This window comes from Salmo salar, chromosome ssa14, assembly GCF_905237065.1.
Source record: "Salmo salar chromosome ssa14, Ssal_v3.1, whole genome shotgun sequence".
Lineage (NCBI taxonomy): Eukaryota > Metazoa > Chordata > Actinopteri > Salmoniformes > Salmonidae > Salmo > Salmo salar.
In genome coordinates this window covers 62503430-62528220 of record NC_059455.1, presented here as the reverse complement: position 1 = coordinate 62528220, position 24791 = coordinate 62503430, and the positions used below count along the sequence as shown (strand labels likewise).

At 48.6% G+C, this 24791-nt stretch overlaps 1 protein-coding gene across 34 annotated transcripts in view; it reads left to right on the top strand.

The window, feature by feature from the left end:
• LOC106570016 (microtubule-actin cross-linking factor 1) overlaps positions 1-24791 on the top strand; it is a 300527-nt gene that overhangs the window by 215804 nt on the left and 59932 nt on the right. For 30 of the 34 annotated variants that reach the window (XM_045693741.1, XM_045693740.1, XM_045693738.1 and 27 more), the window contains 19 exons: positions 1696-1845; positions 2129-2362; positions 2661-2825; positions 3093-3434; positions 3711-3902; positions 4229-4402; positions 4624-4747; positions 6576-6775; positions 6973-7290; positions 7656-7822; positions 9154-9310; positions 9541-9652; positions 9981-10043; positions 10652-10893; positions 11102-11231; positions 11951-12150; positions 12380-12890; positions 13135-14129; positions 16454-16954. In XM_045693741.1, the coding sequence (XP_045549697.1) occupies positions 1696-1845; positions 2129-2362; positions 2661-2825; positions 3093-3434; positions 3711-3902; positions 4229-4402; positions 4624-4747; positions 6576-6775; positions 6973-7290; positions 7656-7822; positions 9154-9310; positions 9541-9652; positions 9981-10043; positions 10652-10893; positions 11102-11231; positions 11951-12150; positions 12380-12890; positions 13135-14129; positions 16454-16954 (4977 nt within the window). Of the gene's footprint in view, positions 1-93; positions 247-407; positions 705-1695; positions 1846-2128; positions 2363-2660; positions 2826-3092; positions 3435-3710; positions 3903-4228; positions 4403-4623; positions 4748-6575; positions 6776-6972; positions 7291-7655; positions 7823-9153; positions 9311-9540; positions 9653-9980; positions 10044-10651; positions 10894-11101; positions 11232-11950; positions 12151-12379; positions 12891-13134; positions 14130-16453; positions 16955-24791 lie in introns of all 34 variants that reach the window. The other 4 variants (XM_045693739.1, XM_045693746.1, XM_045693724.1 and 1 more) reach the window with 3 other exon arrangements.

Here is a 24791-nt window from a genome sequence, read left to right as displayed (position 1 = left end):
ACAGTGGATTGAGATATGAGATCTGTGTGTTTTTGGTGTTTAATCCGCTATTGCACCCTTTGCTAATCAGTGCTGTTTGTTTCTCTCTCTCAGGAGGCAGTGACTGGCGAACAGAAGTCACTTGGAGGGCGAGTAGAGGATCTTCTCTTCTGGCTGAAGGAGACTGAGGCACAAATTACAGGAATGGATGGGCAAACCCAGGGCGAGACTACTTCTCAGCGCACACAACAGCTCCAGCTATGCAAGGTTACCGCACTCACTCCACACTTCAAGTTTGATCTTGTTACCCTCTTCTTGTGCACTTTCAAGTGTGCAATTAACAACCTAGTTCGGATTCAGCCTACACGTTGCTTCATTTCCAGCTAGTCCTCAGATCATTATCTCTCCTTTCTATCTCCCTTCCTCAGGAGTTGCAGTTGTCTCTCTCGGCACGCTCCAATGATGTCAACGCGCTTGCCTTTGACATCCAGGTGTTCATCTCGGAGCGGGCTCAGGACCTGGCTCCCGAACAGAGCAGGCACCTCCTTGGGCAGCTACAACAGCTCCAGAGGGGCTTCCACCGAGCCACTGGCCAAGCCCACGCCAAGACCGACACCCTCTCTGCCCAGAGAGAGAGGGAGGAGGAGAGGCAGCGCAGGCACAAAGAAAAAGAAGAGGAAGAGAAGGAGAGAGAAAGAGAGAGACAGAGTGCAAGGGAGAGAGAGGTTTGCAAACCGCTGGCTGTGTTGCTCAGTCCCATTTGTAGTTCTGGAATACATGTTTAACATGCTCACAGATACATTTTCAATACATTCAATCATCAGTAATAACATCCTTTACCATATAACGATTGCGGTCATGCTATCATTGTTTCAATTCTCACTTTCTATCACTTTCTGTAACTGGCTAACGCTTATATATGTTATTAATCATGTCCATCAAAGCAAATATGCCAACTTCAAAAATAATTCTTATTTACCAGACTCACCATCACAACCACCCATATGTCTAAATGTATCACTTACATCAGATTAGCAAACAACCGCTGCTACTGCGAAGGCTAAGACACCGTATAGGGACCGGCTTCTATGCACAATGTGTGTTTGCTCCTCTGCATGTGTCCCTGTATAACACCTGTGTGAATTAACATGTCTGCCTTGCTCTTCCAGATTGCCACAGAAGGAAATACGCTTGTGCCACCACGGAAAAGGCTAGAGAGTTTTTTTTTAAATCAGAGAAGCCTTGCTGTGGCTTGAACGCTTTCCTTTTGTCCTCTTCTCCCCTGTTGTACGACATGGGGAGGAAGGAACAAAGTGCAAATGAGGACACCATTTGTTTGATTGTCTTTGTGTATCGTCGTTGTTTTGGCTTGACTGACCTGTTGATGCTGTATCTGTATCTGTCGATCTGTCTGGCTGGCTGTGTGAATTCTGGACACATCATGCTCAACGTCCGGCAAAGTGTGCACAAATGACATTCAAAGGGTTTAGAAACAGGCAAGCGTGCACTTAATGGAAGTGTGAATGGGTGTTGAAGAGAAGTGTAAAAAGAGCTGCTTTTTGTGTGCTCCTGCTCAACTGAGTGGAAAACGACGATAGGGGTCTGATTCAACGTTGTGGACTGACCACTGTTCCTTTGCAAAACGGGCAATATTACTTTTCTCACTCTTTTTTTGCTTACATTTTTCTCTTTCGACCGTCATCCGTGGCTCTCCAGGTGGTACAGCAGCAGAAAGCAGAGTGCTCACAAAAATTGGAAGGCCTTACAATGTGGTTGGCTGGAGCTGCCAGCGTGCTGGCCAATCAAAGAGCGGGAGCGGAGTCGGGTGACGTGAATGTGCTGCAGCAGAAACAGAGCGAGCTGAAGGTGAGAAAAGCGCCGTTTTTCACATCCATGTCTCAAGAAAGGAGATAACGCCTGTGTTGTTTAGTTGCTCCCAGACTTCTAATGTAGCCAGGTTTTGACCATGCTAGGTCTCTTTGAGGACCTACAGTTATCGGAGCTAGACTGCATTCAAACTGTCGGAGCGTCTTAACACTGCATGTGTTCTCCTTTCTCTTCACATGCGTTTTTGTATAGCCTGCTCCAGGGGAATATTCCACACTACCTGTAACCTTTCTATATCTGACCCTCTCTCCCCCTCCCCCAGGAAGTACAGAAGGACCTGCAGACCAGAGGCGAGGGCGTGGCGGAGACCATCCGCTCGGTGGAGGAGTTCCTGGCGGAGCACGGTGACAGCCTGAGTCCAGAGGACAGGGCCAACCTCCAGGGGGCACTCTCCCGTATGAAGGAGCAGTACAGTGCCCTGACGAACACGGCCTACTCCTCCCTGGCCCAGCTGGACACGGCCATCAGCACCACCGTCCAACAGAACACACAGAGGGTAAGCCTAAAGTAGCATCGCTGCTGTCTAACACAGCACGTAGATTCTATTATTGTCATCTATAAGGAACCAAGGTCCAAGATATGTATCTTTATGGATACTGTTTTGAGTACTGAAAAAATACTATGGAAATAGCTACAGTGTGGCAATTAACCCAGAGGAAAAGCTGTTTCCTTTTCTGTGTCAATTATGGTGAAGGGCCTTTCTTTCCCTGACTGCACTTTCATTGGTAGAAATATACACTCACCCCGATCTGTGCTGTTTGATCATGTTTCCCCTGTGTTTTCTTCCCCTATAGGCGAAGGCAGTAGAGCAGCTGCAGGAGACACGGGGCCAGATGGACTCGCTGCTAGAGGAGCTCTCCTCCCTGAACCAGCCTGGGAAAATAGGAACTGGCATGACTGTTACTGACCACCCCTCCTCGCCAGAGGGAAGACTACAGTCACACAGTGACATGCTCCAGGTCAGACGTTCTCCTTGCTGTTTATTTACAAAAGGAACGTGTGTTCATGTTGTGGTATACAATTAAATGCACTATGAAACGTAATGCTTCAGAAAAGGGCTCTGAAAAACCGCCTTTTTAGGTGCTTGGCAGAGGTTATTGAATGACAGTCAACTTGCATCCCAATAGTCTTAAGGTGGCTTCCTCTCATCTCCTTTCCAGACTATTTGAGATGAACCCTACCTTTTGGCTCTCTCTGACCCATTATGATCTTTGACCCCTCTACAGGCAGAGCTCCAGCAGCTCCAGGCCCAGCAGGCCCAGCTGATGCAGGTGTCCCAGAACGCTCGCTCCCTCCTGGACCAGCCCGACTTGGCCGTGCCAGCCGAGGAGAAACGCCGTCTGCGGGACCAGCTAGACCAGCTCCAGACCCAACACCAGGAGAAGCTGCGGTCCTGCCAGGAGAGGCTGAGGCGCTCAGAGGCCCTTAAGGACGAGCTGGACAAGTTCCTCCAGGAGCACGGAGGCCTGGGGACCTGGCTGGAACAGAGTGAGGGGGAGCTGTGTTCCTTAGGGGAAGGAGAGACGGACGCGCAGGGCCTGAAGGGGAGACTGGAAGAGCACAAGAAGGTACATGTTTGTTTATTTTCCTAGACTAGTGCGCGTTACAGAGAAAGCTACATTGCATAGCCATAGAGAGATGGTTTACATTAGCAAGATGCAAGAATATAGGCTTACTGTAACAATAGTTCAGGGTTCATATTGGCAGTTGGTAGCAATATTCACTCCTACTGTCAGCTATATACACAGTCATAATACTAAAGACACTAAGTTTACTGTTTCAAACTTTGGAACTGAACACATTCTTGCCTGTATCGAACTGACCTGGAACCTGTTGTCTTCCAGCTGGCGGAAGATGTGATCTGCCACAAGGCAGACCTGCGCTTCGTGTCCATCTCTGGTCAGAAGGTGCTGGACTCTGTCCAGGGGGCTCTGGAGAAGGTAGGCGGCTCTGACCCAGCCCTGGGGGAGACCAGACAGCTGGTCACTGACAAGCTACAGGACGCCAACCACCGCTACATCGCCCTGCACACCAAGGTGGGTCTCATATAGAATAGGGTGATTGTATTCTTCATTACTACTGGGCTTGGTGTACCAATACATACTAGGAGCATATCCAAAATGCCAGGGATTGTGTTGAAAGACTCACTATATTCAGTTAAGGTCCCTATGAAATATAAGCCTTCATTATTTTACATTATTTTTATATAGCTACCATATCTAATCAATATTACAGCAATAACCATAATTGAGGCTGTGTAGAGATATTCAACATTGCTCTACTTTCATAGTAGAGATGGTGTCCTGTTCATCTTTTGTTGATCTATGCTTACCCCCACCCCCCCCCCGTCTTCCTTCTCCAGTCGTCAGATCTGGGGGGGCGTCTGTCGGGTCTGTTGGAACGCTACCAGCAGTACCAGGACGAGGCTGTGTCGCTCCACACCTGGCTCAGCGCCCAGGAACAGAACCGGAGTATAGCCGGACCCAGCGGAGAGACGGACACACAGACCCTACAGAACACACTGCGGGGCATACAGGTGAGAGAGACCATAGAAATAGATGGGGTGTGCAAATGTGCGGAATTATTTTATACAGTATATTCATGTGGCTGAACGAGGCGACATTATCAGCGTCTCAATCTTTGCGAAGAGAGGGTAGAACTCTGTTTTCCATTCCCTGCACCTCAACATTTCTCCTCCTTTTCCCCCCCTTCTTTTCTGTTCTTTTTCTTCCCCCTCTCTCCCTGTGTTCTGGTCAGCTGTTGCAGGATGAGCTGGCGGAGCGGTCAGTCCAGTTGGAGAAGGTGAGGAGGGCAGGCAGAGAGCTGGCTAACACACAGGAGTCCCCCACTCTCAGAGCTGCCGAGATCATCAGCACTGCAGGTACACAAGCTCACAACTACACTACCATTCAAACGTTTGGGGTCACTTAGAAATGTCCTTGTTTTTGAAAGAAAAGCACATTTTTGGTCCATCAAAATAACATCAAATTGATCAGAAATACAGTGTAGACATTGTTAATGTTGTAAATGACTATTGTAGTTGGAAAGTCAGATTTTTTATGGAATATCTACATAGGCGTAGAATCCCATTATCAGCAACCATCACTCCTGTGTTCCAATGACACGTTGTGTTAGCTAATCCTAGTTTATCATTTTAAAAGGCTAATTGATCATTAGAGAACCCTTTTGTAATTATGTTAGCATAGCTGAAAACTGTTGTCCTGATTTAAAGAAGCAATAAAACTGGCCTTTAGACTAGTTGAGTATCTGGAGCATCAGCATTTGTGGGTTCGATTACAGGCTCAGAATGGCCAGAAACAAAGAACTTTCTTCTGAAACTCGTCAGTCTATTCTTGTTCTGAGAAATGAAGGCTATTCCATGCGAGAAATTGCCAAGAAACTGAAGATCTCGTACAATGCTGTGTACTACTCCCTTCATAGAACAGCGCAAACTGTCTCTAACCAGAATAGACAGAGGAGTGGGATGCCCCGGTGCACAACTGAGCAAGAGGACAAGTACATTAGAGTGTCTAGTTTGAGAAACAAGACGCCTCACAAGTCCTCAACTGGCAGCTTCATTAAATAGTACGCACAAAACACCAGTCTCAATGTCAACATTGAAGAGGCGATTCGGGGATGCTGGTCTTCTAGACAGAGTTGCAAAGAAAAAGCCTTATCTCAGACTGGCCAATGAAAATAAAAGATTAATATGGACAAAAGAACACAGACACTGGACAGAGGAAGATTGGTAAAAGTGTTATGGACAGACAAATATAAGTTTGAGATGTTCGGATCATAAAGAAGAACATTCGTGAGACGCATAAAAAATGAAAAGATGCTGGAGGAGTGCTTGACGCCATCTGTCAAGCATGGTGGAGGCAATGTGATGGTCTGGAGGTGCTTTGGTGGTAAAGTGGGAGATTTGTACAGGGTAAAAGGGATCTTGAATAAGGAAGGCTATCACTCCATTTTGCAACGCCATGCCATACCCTGTGGACGTCACTTAACTGGAGCCAATTTCCTCCTACAACAGGACAATGACCCAAAGCACAGCTCCAAACTATGCAAGAACTATTTAGGGAAGAAGCAGTCAGCTAGTATTCTGTCTATAATGGAGTGGCCAGCACAGTCACCGGATCTCAACCCTATTGAGCTGTTGTGTGAACAGCTTGACCGTATGGTACGTAAGAAGTGCCCATCAAGCCAATCCAACTTGTGGGAGGCGCTTCAGGAAACATGGGGTGAAATCTCTTCAGATCACCTCAACAAATTGACAACTAGAAAGCCAAAGGGCTGCAAGGCTGTAGTTGCTGCAAATGGAGGATTCTTTGATGAAAGCAAAGTTTGAAGGACACAATTATTATTTCAATTAAAAATCATTATTTATAACCTTGTCAACGTCTTGACTATATTTCCTATTCAGTTTGCAACACATTTCATGTATGTTTTCATGGAAAACAAGGACATTTCTAAGTGACCCCAAACATTTGAACGGTAGTGTGTATCTATTGTTCTGCCGTTCATAACCTTCATATCTTATTCATCCCTCCACATCCTCATAGATCATGCAGTGTATATACTTGTCTTACTAAACACCCCCATCTCTGTTGATGTCTTTTAAATCCATCCACCTAAACAAATGATTCTATATCGTAATGGAGAAAAGTAATCACCCTGGCATTCTCTCATCCTTCCTCTCTCTGAGCCAGATGGTCTGGAGAAGAGGTTCAGCTCTCTGTCTGAGTCCGTGTCGGAGCGGGCTGAGCAGCTCCAGACGTCCGTGGCCCAGTCGGTCAGTGTCCAGGAGGGGCTGAAGGGCCTGCTAGCCTGGCTGGACGGCCTACTGCTGACCCCCGGGCCCGTCCAACCCACCGCCCAGGCTGTCCAGGACGCCCTCACACAGAATCAGGTACCATAGTAGAAATACAGGTCCACAATGGAACATGGAATAGCCTGCAGCTGCTATAATACTGTTTTGAGAGATTTTTTTTTACCTTACTTACATAGACTATTATCTAAAAAAATGTTGCCTTCACATCTAACACACACTTCCATTTGCAGTTGTGTTACATTAACTTCTTTTAACCCACTTCCCCTCTGTTCCAGAAACTACGCCAGGAGCTGTTATCCAGACAGGGCAGTGTGGAGGCCACCTGCGACTCTGTCTCCAAACTGCTCCAGAGTTCTGACGCCTCCACGGCCTCCGGGCTCCAGGGGTCACTAGAGAGCCTGACCCGGCACTACGCCGCGGCACAGGCCAAGCAGGCCGAGAGGGAGGCTGAGCTCCGGGGGCTCCTGCCCAAGCTGGAGAACTATGAGAGACTGAGTACGGACCTGCAGGGTTTCACTCAGACCAGGCTAAGAGCTCTGAGCCCCGCGGGACAGCCTGACCGCAGTGTGGCAGACTACAGACAGACCATTGAGGTAAGATGGGTGGGATGGGAAAGATTGATTGATTGATTTTGATTTGACAGTTTAAAAAAAAGACATATACACACAGTACATAATATATCTATTTTTAAGTCAATTAATTATTTCCATTGTGGTCCATTAAAGTGTTCCAGAACCATAGATATCAGTCCGACAGACCATAGATATGAATGTAAACAGAGAGGTGGTAGGAGGATAGAGGTGCAGGACCGTATATATCAGTGTTACAGGATGGTGATGATAAATAATAGTAAAGAACCATAGATATCTTTGAACAGAGAAGTGGAAGAAGGCAGAGGGATTTCGGGGAGGGTAGGCTACCTTCAGATAACACATCTGTGTCTACCTTACTACTACAGGAGGTGAGAGCGGAGCAGGAGCAGGAGGCAGGTCACCTGAAGTTATTCTGCCAGCTGGGGACAGACCTCAGCCAAGCCAAGGCCCTGACCAGCACACAGACCCTACTGGACAACGTCAGAGAGGTGTCCGACGAGTTTGCCCGACTGGAATCCAACATCACTGAAAGGTAAGCAGCACTGCCTCAGAAAAACACTGAGACAAATCCAATACAACACCAATGCAAAGCCCTGTGTATAAGCTTTGTAGTTCACTGTAGGTAAGCCCTTCCCTAGAATACACAAAGCAAAGACCCACACGTCGAAATCGATTAAAGGTCTCTAGGTGCACGTATGCTTGTAGTGCAGCACCAATCCCACTAGGGGGAGATGGGTACAGCACAATAAGGCCACACACTGTCACCATTACAGTCTGAAATATGACACTCGTGGCATTTCTCTTCACGCTAATGCCATACAAGTTCATTCACTGGGGTGGCAGGTAGCTTAGCGGTTAAGAGCATTGGGCTTGTAACCAAGGTTGCTGGTTCGAATCCCATAGTCGACTAGGGGGAACATCTGTCTGTGCCCTTGAGCAAGGCACTTAACCCTAATTTCACATTTTTTGCTAAATGACAAAAAAATACTTCCTGTATGGCAGCACCAGTTGCCATGTCGCCCTGGTTAGCCTAGCCACACTTGTGACATGCCACAAGGGAGTTGGGCCTCATAGAAATAGAATGACTGGCAATGCCCCTTCTAGTGTTTCTATTTCTACGTCAGGCCTCTTATAAATACCATTGGACTGTCTGTTCGTCTAGCAAAAGATCGCAAAAGCGCCCATATAGCGGCTTATACATGTAGTGAGGGATTGGCCCTGTGCAGGATGTCTCTTAACGCTGTGTGTTGCCAACAATGGTGTGGGGGTGGACAGTGTTAGCTGATGCCGCAGGAGTGAATGTGGTCAGCGGTTACTAAAATAAGCCTCGATGGGCACAGTTCAGTGTCCATGTAGCAGACATTCAAAAGAGGCTCTCACTTACAGACTGTGAGCAGAACATAAATAAAACGCTTTCAATGACCCAGACTGTTATATCATGATTGTTTTGTCTGTGTGCACCGCCGTCAGTGCAGTGTTTTGAAAGCAGCTGCGATTGGGGCAGAACGAGTACAAAGCAGGGGTCAAGGCTAAGGAGACTCTAGCCTTGGGCGAATACGATCGAGATAGTGGGTTGTCCTTGACTGCGTAACTCTCTCTTTTTGTTTCATGGAGCGTGTGATTTTAATGTGATGGTTGTGTGCTTTTATATGGACGTGATAGTGGGATTGAATTAAAATGATCTCTTTCTCCCGCTTTCTATCTCTTTCTCCTCTCTTCATCCCTCTTTGTTTTTCACCCACTTTCTCAATGTCTATCCCCACATCTCTCTATTTCCGTCTCTCTCTTTTTTTCAATCTTGTTTCTCTCGCCATCCCCTCATCTTCCCCTCACTTATCTCTATCCTTCTCCTTCCCTCTCCAGGAACAACGCCATCCAGAGTTGTGAGCAGCGGTTGGGCCAGTTCCGGTCTCTCTCTGGTTCCCTGCTCAGGTGGCTCCACACAACACAGGAGCAGCTGCCTCCCAAAGAGCCCAACCTCAACACAGAGGCCCTGCAGAGGAGAGTGCAGCAGCTCAAGGTGTGTGTGCCTTTTTTTAATTCGTACCTGTTTTAATCACACTCATGCAACAAACAGAATCCTCAATCAATCACTGAAACATATTTCAATCATTCTAAGGGATTGCTAGATTTCCTAGTGTATTGATTAGGGTTAGTGATTCAGAACGACATGTCCATGTGACTATTCATTGAGGAATTATTTAAGGCCATTAATAACTTTTGGACATTTTTTATTTATTTTTTACTAAGGACTTACTGAGTGACTGGGAGGCCCAAGGGGTTCGGGTTCTGGAGCTGAACAAGACTGGATCAGAACTGGAGACCCTCATCATCAACATCACAGCCCCCCACGCCAAGACAGGTAAGGGGAATGGGCAAACAACTACCAATGTGTGTCCCCTGCTACCTGCATGTCCAAGTTCATCCAAGCTCTGTCTGTGAGGTGTGTATTGTGTGTGTTGAAGTCTATGCTATCAATGTGTGCGTGTACTGTGAGGAAATGCTATCCTTTAAGTGCAAAACATGTCCATGCAAAACTGTCTGTGTACAGCGTGTGGAAACCCGGAGACTGAGCTTGTTATATGCTTATCAGTGTTTGTGTTGGACTGTCCGCGAATGTGTGTTAGTGTCTGTTGCAATGTGTGTAGTTGTCTGAGTGTAGTGTGTGTGTGTGTGTGTCTCTCTCCCAGGTGTTCCCCAGATCAATGGTGCAGACAGCCCCAGCAGGGTCAATGGCATTCACACATGCAAAGGTGAGCTCACCCTCACTCCCTTATCCAAACCAAATCGTCTCTGGCCTCCTTCCTCGTATGAGATGCTCTCCAGCGCTTACTACTGTGGACGTCACTGCTTGGCGTACAATCTGCTCACTCGCTCCCAAAAATGCTTACCGTGTATCCGTTTTTCTGTCTGTGTCTGTCTTCCGTCTGTGAGCTTCTTACAGTATGTGTGCTAACACCACTACAAATGTTTGTTGTCACTAATATTCGGTTGCTCCGGATAATAACGTCAACCAAACGTCCTTCAGTAGCTTGGTTTCCATCCAGCTGGCGACCAGTTTTTCAGGCGAAATATTCAAAAATCTGCATTAAAAACAATATGTGTCATGTCACCAGAATAAGACCCTCGTTATTTATTAGAAAGGAGCATCAAGCTCATCACCGTGCACTTTCACCACCCTGTGAAGTTCATCACTTATTTCATCTGTAGCTTAATAAACTTCATGGTTTCCTGAGTGGTAGTGGGAGGACCACACACACCATATCACCGCGTGACCATACCAATTACCAAAACACCATACCAATTAAATGTGATTGGATTTGTTTTGATAGATTGTCCTCCTCCTCCTCCTTTCTCTCAGACCTGACAGAGATGCAGGTGGCGGTGGCGGAAGTGAACGGTCGTTACGAGGAGCTGGGAGGGGAACTGAAGAACAGACGGGGGCACCAGGAGGCTTCTCTGGAGCTCAGACAGAAGGCCAGCCAGGGTACCGAGGAGCTCAGCCGCTGGCTGGGAGACCGGGAGAACAGCCTGCACCTGGGCCAGACCACCACCTCCCCCTCCAAACCTGAGTTGGTACGCGCCCAGGCCCAGGAGAACAAGGTGAGTGTCTGGACTCGGGTCAAACCACAGTCAATATTAGGGTGTATTATGTCTCTGCTAGTTGGTCAACAATGCTACATTGGAAAATCAGTGTTATCACCCCCTAGCTGAGGTAAACATTTTACACTCTATTGCTTCCGTTATAAATGCTTATCCTTGTCTTTTTGTAGCCAACATACTGATATGCTCTTCTTTCTCTATACTTTAGGCCTTACTGTCTGAGCTGGCAGAGCATTCTGGGAAGGTGGAGGAGCTGAAGAGCACCCTGGAGAAGCTGATAGCAGACAACCCAGACTCCCCAGAGGCAGACACCTGGAGACAACAGATGAAGGAGATCGGTGAGTGTTACTGGGACGGATGAATAGGGTCGGCCATTTTGAATAGTTGTGGGGTAAGGGACTCTTTCTAAAATAAGGAACCAGTAGGCCTGTATAATTTGCATGGGCATCTACGTAAGACTTGGCCCTGAATCAAATAATTAATAGAGCCAGCCATTTTGAATGGTAGATGAATCCCTTTAAGGAACATTTGGTACTGTACATTTCAGAGGATAAGAAGACCGGCTAATGTAGTAGTTATTTGAGATTTAATGAGTTGCCTCAGCAAAGTAAAACATTTTTAGGTAGCAAATGAATGGGATGATTCCTTGTCAAAGCTATTAAAATCACTTTCAAATACTTGATATCTTTACCCTGACCTGATATAGCCCTGTGGTTTTGAAGATAGGAGCACTGCCTTGTTCCTTTCTCCACACAACTCACGCAGGGCCTTATTTCAAAGCCATGTGGAGCCAAGACTCACTCTCTGCTGGATACCCAGTGTATGAGTCATGAGGAAAGCGTACAGAGGCAGAATTTAAAAAAAAATGTTTGTGGACATTAGCAAGTCAAATGAATAACTGGGTCTATAATCAAAATGTTTATTCTGTCGGGCTGAGTCACTCATGGAACCCATCAGTTTCACTGTTGTTATGGTTCTCCACAATTTGTTAGTCATTTTTGAATATAAGTAATAGTTGCTATGATTTCACTCCAACATTCACTTCCTATTTACTTAGACTCCCGCTGGGCAAAGGCCAATGAGACGGCAGTACAGAGACAGACGGAACTGGAGACCTGTGCCGATAGGCTGGGCAGCTTTGCCACAGCAGCCAGTCAGTTGGGGCCGTGGCTCAGAGAGAAGGAGCTGATGATGAGTGTGCTGGGACCACTAAGCATCGACCCCAACATGCTGAACACCCAGAAACAACAAGCGCAGGTACATAGTTAAGGTCCTCTATGTTGAACACATGCAAAATAATGAAAAAGAATATCACAATAGATTGTCCACAACTTGCCAATTCTGTTCTTGAATCGGCATAAACGATTACCAACAGCATTCTGGTTAATGATAGTGATAAATTGTACTAGCCAAAATGTAGAGATTATTCCTGATTGACAGATAATGTTCTGACTCCTCCTCTTTCCCTTCCCTCCGTCCTCCACAGTTCATGCTGCGTGAGTTTGAGACCCGCCGGCCCCAGTTCGACCAACTCACCCAGGCGGCCGAGGGCATCCTTTCCCCGTCTGGTGGCGACTCCTCCCCGCAGGATGCCAAGGACCTAGCGGAGGTCCGGTCCGAGCTGGGCTCCATCTCTCAGCAGTGGGACGACCTCACTCAACGTCTGTCCCGGCGCTCGGAGCACATCGACCAGGCCCAGGGCACCAGCGAGCGATACCAGGCCCTGCTGAAGGACCTTTCGGTCAGCGTGGGGGCACTAGGCGAGCGGCTGGACGGCCAGGCCTCGCTCAGTGCCCAGCCCGAGGCCCTGAAACGGCGTCTGCAGGAGACAGGCGAGATCCGCTCTGAGCTGGAGCAGAGGAGGGATGAGCTGAGCGAGGCGGAGAAGCTGTGCGGCGAGCTGAGCGCCATCGTGGTTGAACCTTACCTGAGAGACGAGCTGAAGAAGAGGCTGGAGAGCGTGAGCAGCCCGCTGAGGAGCCTGGAGGAGAGGGCCAGTGAGTCTTCTGTCTTGTCCTATGGTGTTCGTCTTAATTCTGCTTGTATAAATCTCTTTTGGCTTCAGTAGTATTTGTATGTGGTGGAGGCTATATTCTGGGGTTTTTTGGTCTCTTTGTGGCTAGTTGTCAAGGTTTTGAATCCACCTCTCTAAGGCTTAGGTAGCTAGTCCATCTGGTTAAATGTTCTTCATCAAAACATCTGTAAATGAATAGCGTTCAAATCCTCTGTCCTCTCCCTCAGCTGACGGTCTATCCCAGCTCCAAGCTGCTCTCTCAAGCACCCAGCAGTTCCAGCAGATGTTCGAGGAGCTGCGGAGCTGGCTGGACAACCAGGGTGGTCAAAGAGACTCTACCGCCGACTCCCTCCCCTGCCAGCCCGAGGCTATCCGGAACCTGTTTGCCCAGCAAGACGAGCTTCATCGCGGGGTGGCCAGCCAACGTGGCCCCTACGAGCTCATCCAGGCCGAGGGGGCCTCGCTGCTCGCCAAGCTACCCGCCGGCGGCGAAGAACGATCAGCCTTACAGTCCCGGCTCGCCACCCTACGCCAGGACTGGGATGAGCTTAATCAGTGCATCGTGGAACGCCAGAACCGGCTGAAAACCGCCCTGACCAAGGCCGAGAGCTACCAGCAGCACCGTGCCAAGCTCACGCCCTGGGTGACAGAGTGCGAGAAGCGGGAAGCTGACATCCAGCCCTCCCTCGACCCTGCGGCCCTGGACGAGGCCTTGCAGAAGGCCAGGCAGCTGGGGTTAGACCTGGAGCACCATCGCCCACTACTGGAGGGTTTAAACACAGCGGCCGACCAACTCCTGGAACACTGCCGCGTCGGAGAGGAAGACATACGTGACGAAAAAGCCCAACTCAACCGTAGAGTCGACGGGCTGGCAGAAAAAATCCAGAACTGTGTTTCCCAACTGGAAGAGTTAGCGGGTCGACTTAAGGAGTTCGAGGACGGGCGGCAGGCAGTGGAGAGGAGGCTGGAGGCGGCGCGGCATCAGATCGAGGTGCAGGAGGCGCTGGGCCCACAGGCGTGCAGCAACAAGAGCCTGGAGCGCCTGAAGAGCCAGCAGGAGACGCTGCACTCGCTGCAGCCACAGGTGGCCTACCTGAGGGATCTGGCCCAGGGGCTGGTGCAGGACGCACCCCACACAGCAGGGGGCGGCGGAGAGGGAGGGCAGAGGCTGGAGCAGCAGGCCCAAGATACGGACAGAGAGTTTGGAGACGTCAGCGAAAAGGTGAGAAGATGTGTGAGGAATTTAGTATAAACTGTATTTCATGTATAAATATTTCATAGACACTCAGATGAAATATGGAGGCCTGTATTCTGTTCAATAGAAGAATGTTCCAAAAATGAAGCAGTTTTGAAAAATATAATACACTCAAAAACAATAAGGCCGTCTCAATACTCTTCAACAGCCTTTCCTCTTTTGAAAGCATTTGTTTGGGTTTGTTGGACTTATCACTTTTACTCATCCTTTACAATTACATTAGTGGACAAATAAGGAAAGGAGACAATGGAAGGAAGCCATTTATGAGTATTGTAACACAGCAAGTCTATTCAACCTGGAGTGTGGCTGATACAAAGGAGGAGCTAGTTTTAGCAAAGGTCATTGTGTGCGAGGGTGTGAAGGCTTGTGTGTTGTCAGTGAGCGTGTGTGTGTGTGAGCATGTATGTATGTGTATGTGTGTGTGAGTTGAGATAGAGAACAGAACGCGTTTAAGCTGACAGAGGAGTTCAAGTATTCGGAGTTCCAGTGATCATATATGGTCATTGTACAGATAGAAAACTTCAGACCATTTAATCACTTTACTGAGATGTAAACCAACGAGTCAAGAGCATTGTTCTGTATAGTGATACAGTGACTTCAGAAAGTATTCATAACCCTAGACTTATTCCACATTTTGTTGTTACAGCCTGAATTAAAAATGTATTCAATAAAAAAGTCTCACCCATCTACACACAATACCCCACAATGACTAAGTGAAAACCTGTTTTTAGAAATGTTTGCTAATTTATTGATGATGAAATACAGAAATAGCTCATTTAAATAGGTATTCACACCCGAGTCAATACTTTATAGAAGCACCTTTGGCGATTACAGCTTTGAGTTGTCTTGGGTATGTTGTATCAGCTTTGCACATCTGGATTTTGGGATTTTTTTCCCCCCCATCCATCCTTGCAGATTCTCTCAAGCTTTGTTAAGTTAGATGGGGAGCAGCAAGTCTTTCCACAGATTTTCCACAGATTTTCAATGGGATGGGCCACTCAAGGACTTTAACATTTTTGTTTTGAAGCCATTGCTTTGGCTAATTGTCCTGTTGGAATGTAAATCTTCACCACCTTCTAAGGTCGTTTGCACTCTGAAGCAAGTTCTCATCATGGGTTTTCCTGTGTTTGGCTCCATTCATTGTTCCCTCTATCCTTACCAGTCTCCCAGTCCCTGCTGCTGTAAAGCATCCCCATAGCATGATTCATGGTAGGGATGGTGTTGGACTTGTGATGAGCTGTGCCTGGTTTTCTCCAGACATTGTGCTTTGCATTCAGGCCAAATTAGTAGAATTTTTGTCTCATCAGACCACATCACATTCATTTTTGCAAACTCCAGCCAAGTAGTTCTGTCAGTGGTCATTGGGTTTTCGGTCACCTCCCTGACCAAGGTCCTTCTTGCCCGGTTGCGCAGTTTGGTCGTACGGCCAGCTCTAGGCAGAGTCTGGGTAGTTCCATATTTTTTTAATTTCCGAATGATGGAGACCACTGTGCTCTTGGAAACTTTCAACACTCTTCCCCAGACATATGCCTCATCACAATTGTATCTCGGTGATCTACAGACAGTTCCTTGGCCTTCATGGTATAGTTTCTGATCTGACATACTGTACACTGTCAACTGTGGGACCATCTGTAGACAGGCGTGTTTCTTTCTAAATCATGTCCAAACAGTGGAATCAGCCACAGGTGGACTCCAATCAAGTAGAAGTGACATCTCATGGATAATCAAAGGAAATTGGATGAACCTGAGTTTAATTTGCAAAGGGGTGTGAATACTTTTAAACATTAAAATAGTAAATTAAATATTTCATTTTTAAACATTTTTCACGTTGTCATTATGGGGTAGTGTGTGTAGATGGGTGAGAAAAAACATATATTTAATCAATTTTGAATTCAGACTGTAACACAACAAAATGTGGAATAAGTCAAGTGGTATGAATACTTTCTGAAGGCACTGTATGTATAATTCCCAAATGTGCCATAGATACTTATAGACTGGTACAAATCAGTATGGTATTTAATCAGATACATGGTCAGAAGTCATTACATTTTAGTATTATTGATAGGATAAGTTTGTCTCTTATCTCACCACTCTGATCACATTCCTTTCCTCCACATTGCTATGAGAAAGTCAGGAACCAAAGCAGAACGCTAGGATACATTAACTAGGCTGAATCATGAAGCATGATTTGTCGTGCTATTTCTATCATGTTATTACATCAGCAAGGCGCCATGCCACTTTCAACTTGCTAACATTATTAACTGTCCCCCTTCCCTCCCTCCCCCCTCTAGATTGAAAAGTGCTGTTCCACCCTGGAGTCCCGTCTCCAGGGTGTGGGGGAAGTCCAGTCCTCGGTACGCGACCTCTTCTCCCGCCTGGCCGACCTGGACGACGAGCTGGACTCGCTGAGCCCCGTGGGGCGCGATGCCGACTCGCTCGCCTCGCAGGCGGATGCCGTCCGCACTTTCCTGGCTCGCCTGGCCACGTTGAGGTCGGAGCTTGAAGGTCACGGGGGCGACTGCACCGCCATGCTCCGCCGAGAGGGGTCGTCTCCCGATCTCCTCGCCCTGAGGAGAGAGACTGAGGCCCTGAGCCGCCAGGCTGGGAAGCTGGCCGAGAGGGGCCAGGCCAGACTGGAGCAGATCGAGGCAGCTGCCGAGAAGGTGGGAGAATTCTACACCCAGGTGGCGGAGCTGCAAGGGCTAATGGGACAGGCAGAGGACGGGGTGAACTCGCAGGGCGTGGTGGGGACGGAGGTGGAGACCATCAAGCAGCAGCTGCACGAGTTCAAGGTAAGAACAAGTTTGATGTTTATGGTTGGGAATGTGAATGTGCTACTGCTGAAATGTATTGACTAAAATGGACAATCCCGTTGAAGTCAATGTTCCGTGGTGGGTGGGCCGCCGGCCATCTCGACTTCATCCAGGCCTGGAAATAATGCTATTTCTATGGCTACTGTATTGTAAAGGTTTTGTTTTGTCTTGCGCTATTATGTCATATCTTTGGGCATTATGTCTTCAGAGATTGGTAAATTGGGTAGAGCTAGCTATGGTTATACTGTAGGACAGCCTCCTAGAAGTGAGCATGCCATGTGTTTCCCCGAGTGTTTTTGGTGCCGGCATCAATGAACAGCCTTCTGAATTGTCTTGTGACTCCTCAGAGAATGGAAAACCTTGTTTCTAGCCACAGCTCCAGTATTACCTAGCCACAAGCCACCATTTGGGAAACATTGCATTACAGATTTATTAGAACCAGTTCGGCTAGGGTTGTTGTGAAGCTATATTTCTTCTAGAATTGCGCTTGACGTGTTTCTTTGGTTTGAATTATATTCAACAAACGTGCATAGAATTATAACAGACATTGTATATAATATTGCGCAGTTGTTGCTCTGGTGGCCATTTTGTTAGAACCTCTCAGCTGGTGCTTGACTCTGACCTGCAACAGTATTAGTGCGTCTTATTGAAATAAGCAATTGACTGACACCGATCCTTTTGAAAGCCTTTAGGTACATAAGAGCCATTTCTTGGGTGAGGTCTCAGAGGAAAGTACTTGACCCTTCTTGGTTGGTGAACTTCGTGGGTTAAGCCTCTTCCAGCGCAGATGCTTTGAGTACGTGTCTCTCTCTGTCTGTGGGACTGTGCCTACTGTATGAAGTGTACCGTGGCATCCTCTCTTCTATAAATCAACTCCAGCTTCAACTTTGCTCTCGCGCTACTTCCCTTCCCCTTCATGCTGTTCTATTATCACTGGCGGAAACAGGACTTTGGTCGGGTGACGTTTCTTTCCTGACTCCGCTCCTACAGTGGGCTGTGAGGGGGGTATTGTGATGGAGTGTGACCCCTCTCCTAACTCAAGTCGTTCCTCTGGCTCTCAGCTGTATTTATAGAGCAGTCTGGAGGAGGGGGGGGGTGTGATGTATCCAGTTTCCCTCCTTCGGCGCTTTATTCTAGTCACTTTAGAGCAGAAGCGAGGTATGGGGACTGAGGTAAGTATGTGTTAGAGATGTGTTACCTTAGGGGACTTGAGTGTGCTTATATGCAAGAAAGGAGGGAGTGATATATAATTCATAGCAGCATCGCAGGGGGTGTGACTGACTTCTAGAGCCAGGCAGAAACAAGAGTTCAGTCACAGCAGCACTGCTCTACTTCAAGTGTCTGACGCACTTCTTCGCCCATTCTGACTCGCTCGCGTCTAAGCGTTCAAATAACGTTCCCTCAACCCCCCCCCCCGAATCCCTACCGCTCCGGCGCCAGCCCTTGGAACTCGTTAGGGCCTGTCACCACGGTGTTGGACACCAGGCTAAGTTTGATACCAGAGCGATTCGCACACCATACTTTTTTTTTTTTCTTCAAGCTATGCTCCCCCAGCCATCTAGGAGAAATCCCAGGCTAGGTAACCCAGCCATCTAGGAGAAATCCCAGGCTAGGTAACCCAGCCATCTAGGAGAAATCCCAGGCTAGGTAACCCAGCCATCTAGGAGAAATCCCAGGCTAGGTAACCCAGCCATCTAGGAGAAATCCCAGGCTAGGTAACCCAGCCATCTAGGAGAAATCCCAGGCTAGGTAACCCAGCCATCTAGGAGAAATCCCAGGCTAGGTAACCCAGCCATCTAGGAGAAATCCCAGGCTAGGTAACCCAGCCATCTAGGAGAAATCCCAGGCTAGGTAACCCAGCCATCTAGGAGAAATCCCAGGCTAGGTAACCCAGCCATCTAGGAGAAATCCCAGGCTAGGTAACCCAGCCATCTAGGAGAAATCCCAGGCTAGGTAACCCAGCCATCTAGGAGAAATCCCAGGCTAGGTAACCCAGCCATCTAGGAGAAATCCCAGGCTAGGTAAACCAGCCATCTAGGAGAAATCCCAGGCTAGGTAAACCAGCCATCTAGGAGAAATCCCAGGCTAGGTAACCCAGCCATCTAGGAGAAATCCCAGGCTAGGTAACCCAGCCATCTAGGAGAAATCCCAGGCTAGGTAACCCAGCCATCTAGGAGAAATCCCAGGCTAGGTAACCCAGCCATCTAGGAGAAATCCCAGGCTAGGTAACCCAGCCATCTAGGAGAAATCCCAGGCTAGGTAACCCAGCCATCTAGGAGAAATCCCAGGCTAGGTAACCCAGCCATCTAGGAGAAATCCCAGGCTAGGTAACCCAGCCATCTAGGAGAAATCCCAGGCTAGGTAACCCAGCCATCTAGGAGAAATCCCAGGCTAGGTAACCCAGCCATCTAGGAGAAATCCCAGGCTAGGTAACCCAGCCATCTAGGAGAAATCCCAGGCTAGGTAACCCAGCCATCTAGGAGAAATCCCAGGCTAGGTAACCCAGCCATCTAGGAGAAATCCCAGGCTAGGTAACCCAGCCATCTAGGAGAAATCCCAGGCTAGGTAAACCAGCCATCTAGGAGAAATCCCAGGCTAGGTAACCCAGCCATCTAGGAGAAATCCCAGGCTAGGTAAACCAGCCATCTAGGAGAAATCCCAGGCTAGGTAAACCAGCCATCTAGGAGAAATCCCAGGCTAGGTAAACCAGCCATCTAGGAGAAATCCCAGGCTAGGTAAACCAGCCATCTAGGAGAAATCCCAGGCTAGGTAACCCAGCCATCTAGGAGAAATCCCAGGCTAGGTAACCCAGCCATCTAGGAGAAATCCCAGGCTAGGTAAACCAGCCATCTAGGAGAAATCCCAGGCTAGGTAACCCAGCCATCTAGGAGAAATCCCAGGCTAGGTAAACCAGCCATCTAGGAGAAATCCCAGGCTAGGTAAACCAGCCATCTAGGAGAAATCCCAGGCTAGGTAACCCAGCCATCTAGGAGAAATCCCAGGCTAGGTAAACCAGCCATCTAGGAGAAATCCCAGGCTAGGTAACCCAGCCATCTAGGAGAAATCCCAGGCTAGGTAACCCAGCCATCTAGGAGAAATCCCAGGCTAGGTAACCCAGCCATCTAGGAGAAATCCCAGGCTAGGTAACCCAGCCATCTAGGAGAAATCCCAGGCTAGGTAAACCAGCCATCTAGGAGAAATCCCAGGCTAGGTAACCCAGCCATCTAGGAGAAATCCCAGGCTAGGTAACCCAGCCATCTAGGAGAAATCCCAGGCTAGGTAAACCAGCCATCTAGGAGAAATCCCAGGCTAGGTAAACCAGCCATCTAGGAGAAATCCCAGGCTAGGTAACCCAGCCATCTAGGAGAAATCCCAGGCTAGGTAAACCAGCCATCTAGGAGAAATCCCAGGCTAGGTAAACCAGCCATCTAGGAGAAATCCCAGGCTAGGTAAACCAGCCATCTAGGAGAAATCCCAGGCTAGGTAACCCAGCCATCTAGGAGAAATCCCAGGCTAGGTAAACCAGCCATCTAGGAGAAATCCCAGGCTAGGTAACCCAGCCATCTAGGAGAAATCCCAGGCTAGGTAAACCAGCCATCTAGGAGAAATCCCAGGCTAGGTAACCCAGCCATCTAGGAGAAATCCCAGGCTAGGTAAACCAGCCATCTAGGAGAAATCCCAGGCTAGGTAACCCAGCCATCTAGGAGAAATCCCAGGCTAGGTAACCCAGCCATCTAGGAGAAATCCCAGGCTAGGTAACCCAGCCATCTAGGAGAAATCCCAGGCTAGGTAACCCAGCCATCTAGGAGAAATCCCAGGCTAGGTAAACCAGCCATCTAGGAGAAATCCCAGGCTAGGTAAACCAGCCATCTAGGAGAAATCCCAGGCTAGGTAACCCAGCCATCTAGGAGAAATCCCAGGCTAGGTAACCCAGCCATCTAGGAGAAATCCCAGGCTAGGTAACCCAGCCATCTAGGAGAAATCCCAGGCTAGGTAACCCAGCCATCTAGGAGAAATCCCAGGCTAGGTAACCCAGCCATCTAGGAGAAATCCCAGGCTAGGTAACCCAGCCATCTAGGAGAAATCCCAGGCTAGGTAAACCAGCCATCTAGGAGAAATCCCAGGCTAGGTAAACCAGCCATCTAGGAGAAATCCCAGGCTAGGTAAACCAGCCATCTAGGAGAAATCCCAGGCTAGGTAACCCAGCCAACAACAATTAGCCTACTTCTTCCCCTCAATAGGAATCTGCTGTAGAATGTTCCATAGGAGTTAACCACAGGAATGTGCTGTGTCCTGCTAAATAGCAATACAGAAACAGGGCCGCTCCATTGTACTGCTACTTTCCATTGGTTTCCATTCATTGTTAAATGATATTTCATGAGTACTACGCAACACAGACAGTTCTTTCTGGCTCAGTCCATTGATATTAAACATATGTTTTTTTCCCTGTGCTTTATGTCACATCCTCTGCACTAGAAGTACCGGTATGTCGGTACGTTTGCAACACCCCCCATCCTATCTGTTTATTTACTAGTTACAGTAGCTCCCTAAGATGGTGGAATTTAAGTAGATGATGTTAATGATTGGTTATATTGTCATTATATCAACTATAAAGGGATAATTATAAACCTGTTAATATAGGACAAGCCTTATCTGACTGGAGGGTGTGTTGCTAGGTTTACTGCACAGTGGTTGCTGATTGGAGGTGTGTTGCTAGACTTACTGGACACTGGTTTCTGATTGGTTCAGCTGGTGTCTTGGGGAGCTTTCTTCCTCCCTGTGCTGTCTCTTATTCTGTACTCCCTTGATTTATCGACACTATTAATATTGTGGTTGGCCCCCCCACTACTTTCTCTCTCTCCTTTCTCCCCATCCCTTTCTTTCCCCCTCTTAATGAGAGCAAGCGGGATGGATGTTTGGCAGAAGACGAGCAGGGAAAGGGGGGGGGAGAGAGAAAGAGAAATCGGCGAATAGCTGAATAGCAGTTATCGAGCGGGAGGAAAAGAGAAGGGCGACAGCTTAATGGAATGTTCCAGTGTAAATGTAGACACAAGCTGGGCATTACTGGCATTGACTACAGCCAGTAGTAAGAGCAGTAATAATGGCACATTGTAAAAGTCCAGCCGGCGCTGTATCTAGAGCATGAAGAGTTAGTCTGGGTGCATAGGAAGGGCTCTACAGGGAGAGAGGGAGGGGTGGTGAGGAGTGAGGGGTAGAGCGAGAGAGGGGTGGTGAGTGAGCGGTAGAGAGGGGGGGTGGTGAGGAGTGAGCGGTAGAGCGAGAGGGAGAGAGGTGGTGAGGCGTGAGAGGTATAGAGAGAGAGAGAGAGGTGGTGAGGAGTGAGAGGTAGAGAGAGAGGGGTGGTGAGGAGTGAGGGGTAGAGCGAGAGAGGGGTGGTGAGTGAGCGGTAGAGAGAGAGAGAGAGAGGGGGGTGAGGAGTGAGGGGTGGTGAGGAGTGAGAGGTAGAGAGAGAGAGAGAGAGGGGTGGTGAGGAGGTAGAGGTAGAGAGAGAGAGAGAGGGGTGGTGAGGAGTGAGAGGTAGAGAGAGAGAGAGAGAGAGGGGTGGTGAGGAGTGAGGGGTAGAGAGAGAGAGGGGTGGTGAGGAGTGAGAGGTAGAGAGAGAGAGAGGGGTGGTGAGGAGTGAGGGGTAGAGCGAGAGAGGGGTGGTGAGTGAGCGGTAGAGAGAGAGAGGGGTGGTGAGAGGTAGAGAGAGAGAGAGGGTTGGTGGGGAGTGAGAGAGAGAGGGAGGGGTGGTGAGGAGTGAGAGGTAGAAAGAGGGAGAGGGAGGAGTGAGAGGTAGAAAGAGAGAGGGATGGTGAGGAGTGAGAGGTAGAAAGAGAGAGAGGGAGGAGTGAGAGGTAGAAAGAGAGAGAGGGAGGAGTGAGAGGTAGAAAGAGAGAGAGAGGGGTGGTGAGGAGTGAGAGGTAGAAAGAGAGAGAGGGAGGAGTGAGAGGTAGAAAGAGAGAGAGAGGGGTGGTGAGGAGTGAGAGGTAGAAAGAGAGAGAGGGAGGAGTGAGAGGTAGAAAGAGAGAGAGGGAGGAGTGAGAGGTAGAAAGAGAGAGAGAGGGGTGGTGAGGAGTGAGAGGTAGAAAGAGAGAGAGGGAGGAGTGAGAGGTAGAAAGAGAGAGAGAGGGGTGGTGAGGAGTGAGAGGTAGAAAGAGAGAGAGAGGGGTGGTGAGGAGTGAGAGGTAGAAAGAGAGAGAGAGGGGTGGTGAGGAGTGAGAGGTAGAAAGAGAGAGAGAGGGGTGGTGAGGAGTGAGAGGTAGAAAGAGAGAGAGGCAGATGAGGATAAGCAAGACTTCCCTTTCCCTAAGATCCTCTTTCATTCACTCAGGGAGCCCACTTGCCACATTTCACCCCTCCCTCTTCTCCTTTCCTCCCTCTCTCTCTCTCTCACTCACTCACTCACTCACTCCTCTCTGGGCTGTAATGGATCTCGCCAGGTCATTTCCAACCTAAACATGTCTGTCTGCCCTGGAAGCAGACTAGCCTGTCTGCTCCACCATCCCCCCACCAGACCCCAGTTTAGACCGAAGGGAAAAAGACTTCCAATCCACAGAGATGATGTCATCATGCCTGAGATTAGAGGGGGGGTGGTAACGATTACGGGGTAAGGTGCAAGGGGATCTTGTCAGATTAGTGAAGTCGTATTGAGTCAGAAAGAGGGGCGGATGAGAGAAAGAGGGAGGGGAAGGGTAGGGTGGTTTTGTTTTTAAGTGGCCTGTGGCATTTGTCCTCAGTCCCTCTCCGTACATGTGGCGTGTTGGCCCGTGTTCGGACAAGTCAGACTGTTTATCAAGTATGTTTTTCTAGCTGGCCATACTATCTGCGTACGTGTGCTCTTATGTGATCAGCAGAATTCACTTGTGTATTTAGGGGTGCTTTGTGTGCCCACTAGGTGTGTGTGTGTCTCTCGGGAGGATGTGTGTGAGGGTGGGGAGACAGCTGAGATTCCGGACACGCCCCCTGATAAAGGCTGGAATTAGAAACATCCTCTGATACACACACACACACACACACACACACACACACACACACACACACACACACACACACAGACTCCAGGGTGGGGCTCTACTGCATGTCCCTTTGCCCCAGAGCAGCTGATATAGTCTATGGAGCGGGATAGGGATGAGTTGAGGTGTTGTGAAGCTTTAAGTCCCCCACTACAAATGGGAATTCCTGTGTAGGGCTGGTTAGGGGGATAGAGGTGACGGGTGAGGAATCCTTCCCTTAAATCATGCCCTCGCGTCTCTGCTGTCCTCACCCCCCCCCTCTCCACCTCCCTCCCTGCTGCATAGGCCCCCGTCCTGGTTTTCAAATACTATTTAAAATCGTTCAAATTCTTTAGAGCGTCTGCTTTCGCCTGCCTGGAGTGCTAAGTGAGCATGGTTTGGGACTTTGGACGTTCTTATTGGTTCAGTGCAACAGGCCAGCTCAATGGAGGCCAGCTCAATGGAGGCCAGCTCAATGGAGGCCAGCTCAATGGAGGCCAGCTCAATGGAGGCCAGCTCAATGGAGGCCAGCTCAATGGAGGCCAGCTCAATGGAGGCCAGCTAAAGTATTTGAAATGATTTGAATAGGATATAAACCAAGGTGAGGTAGACCCGTCCCTGCGTATGGTGTGTGATTCAGATCTCTCATCTCTCCCTCCAACCAAATCCTCAGAGACATGCTGTAAGGGATTCTGGGGTAGTCTTTTTTTTGGGGGGGGGGGGTTGCTGATGTGCACGCTTCAGTTAGGATTGGGCCATAGCCACAGCTCTAGGATCAGCTTACAACTCCCTCAATTCTTGTTAATCCCCCTTCACTTAAT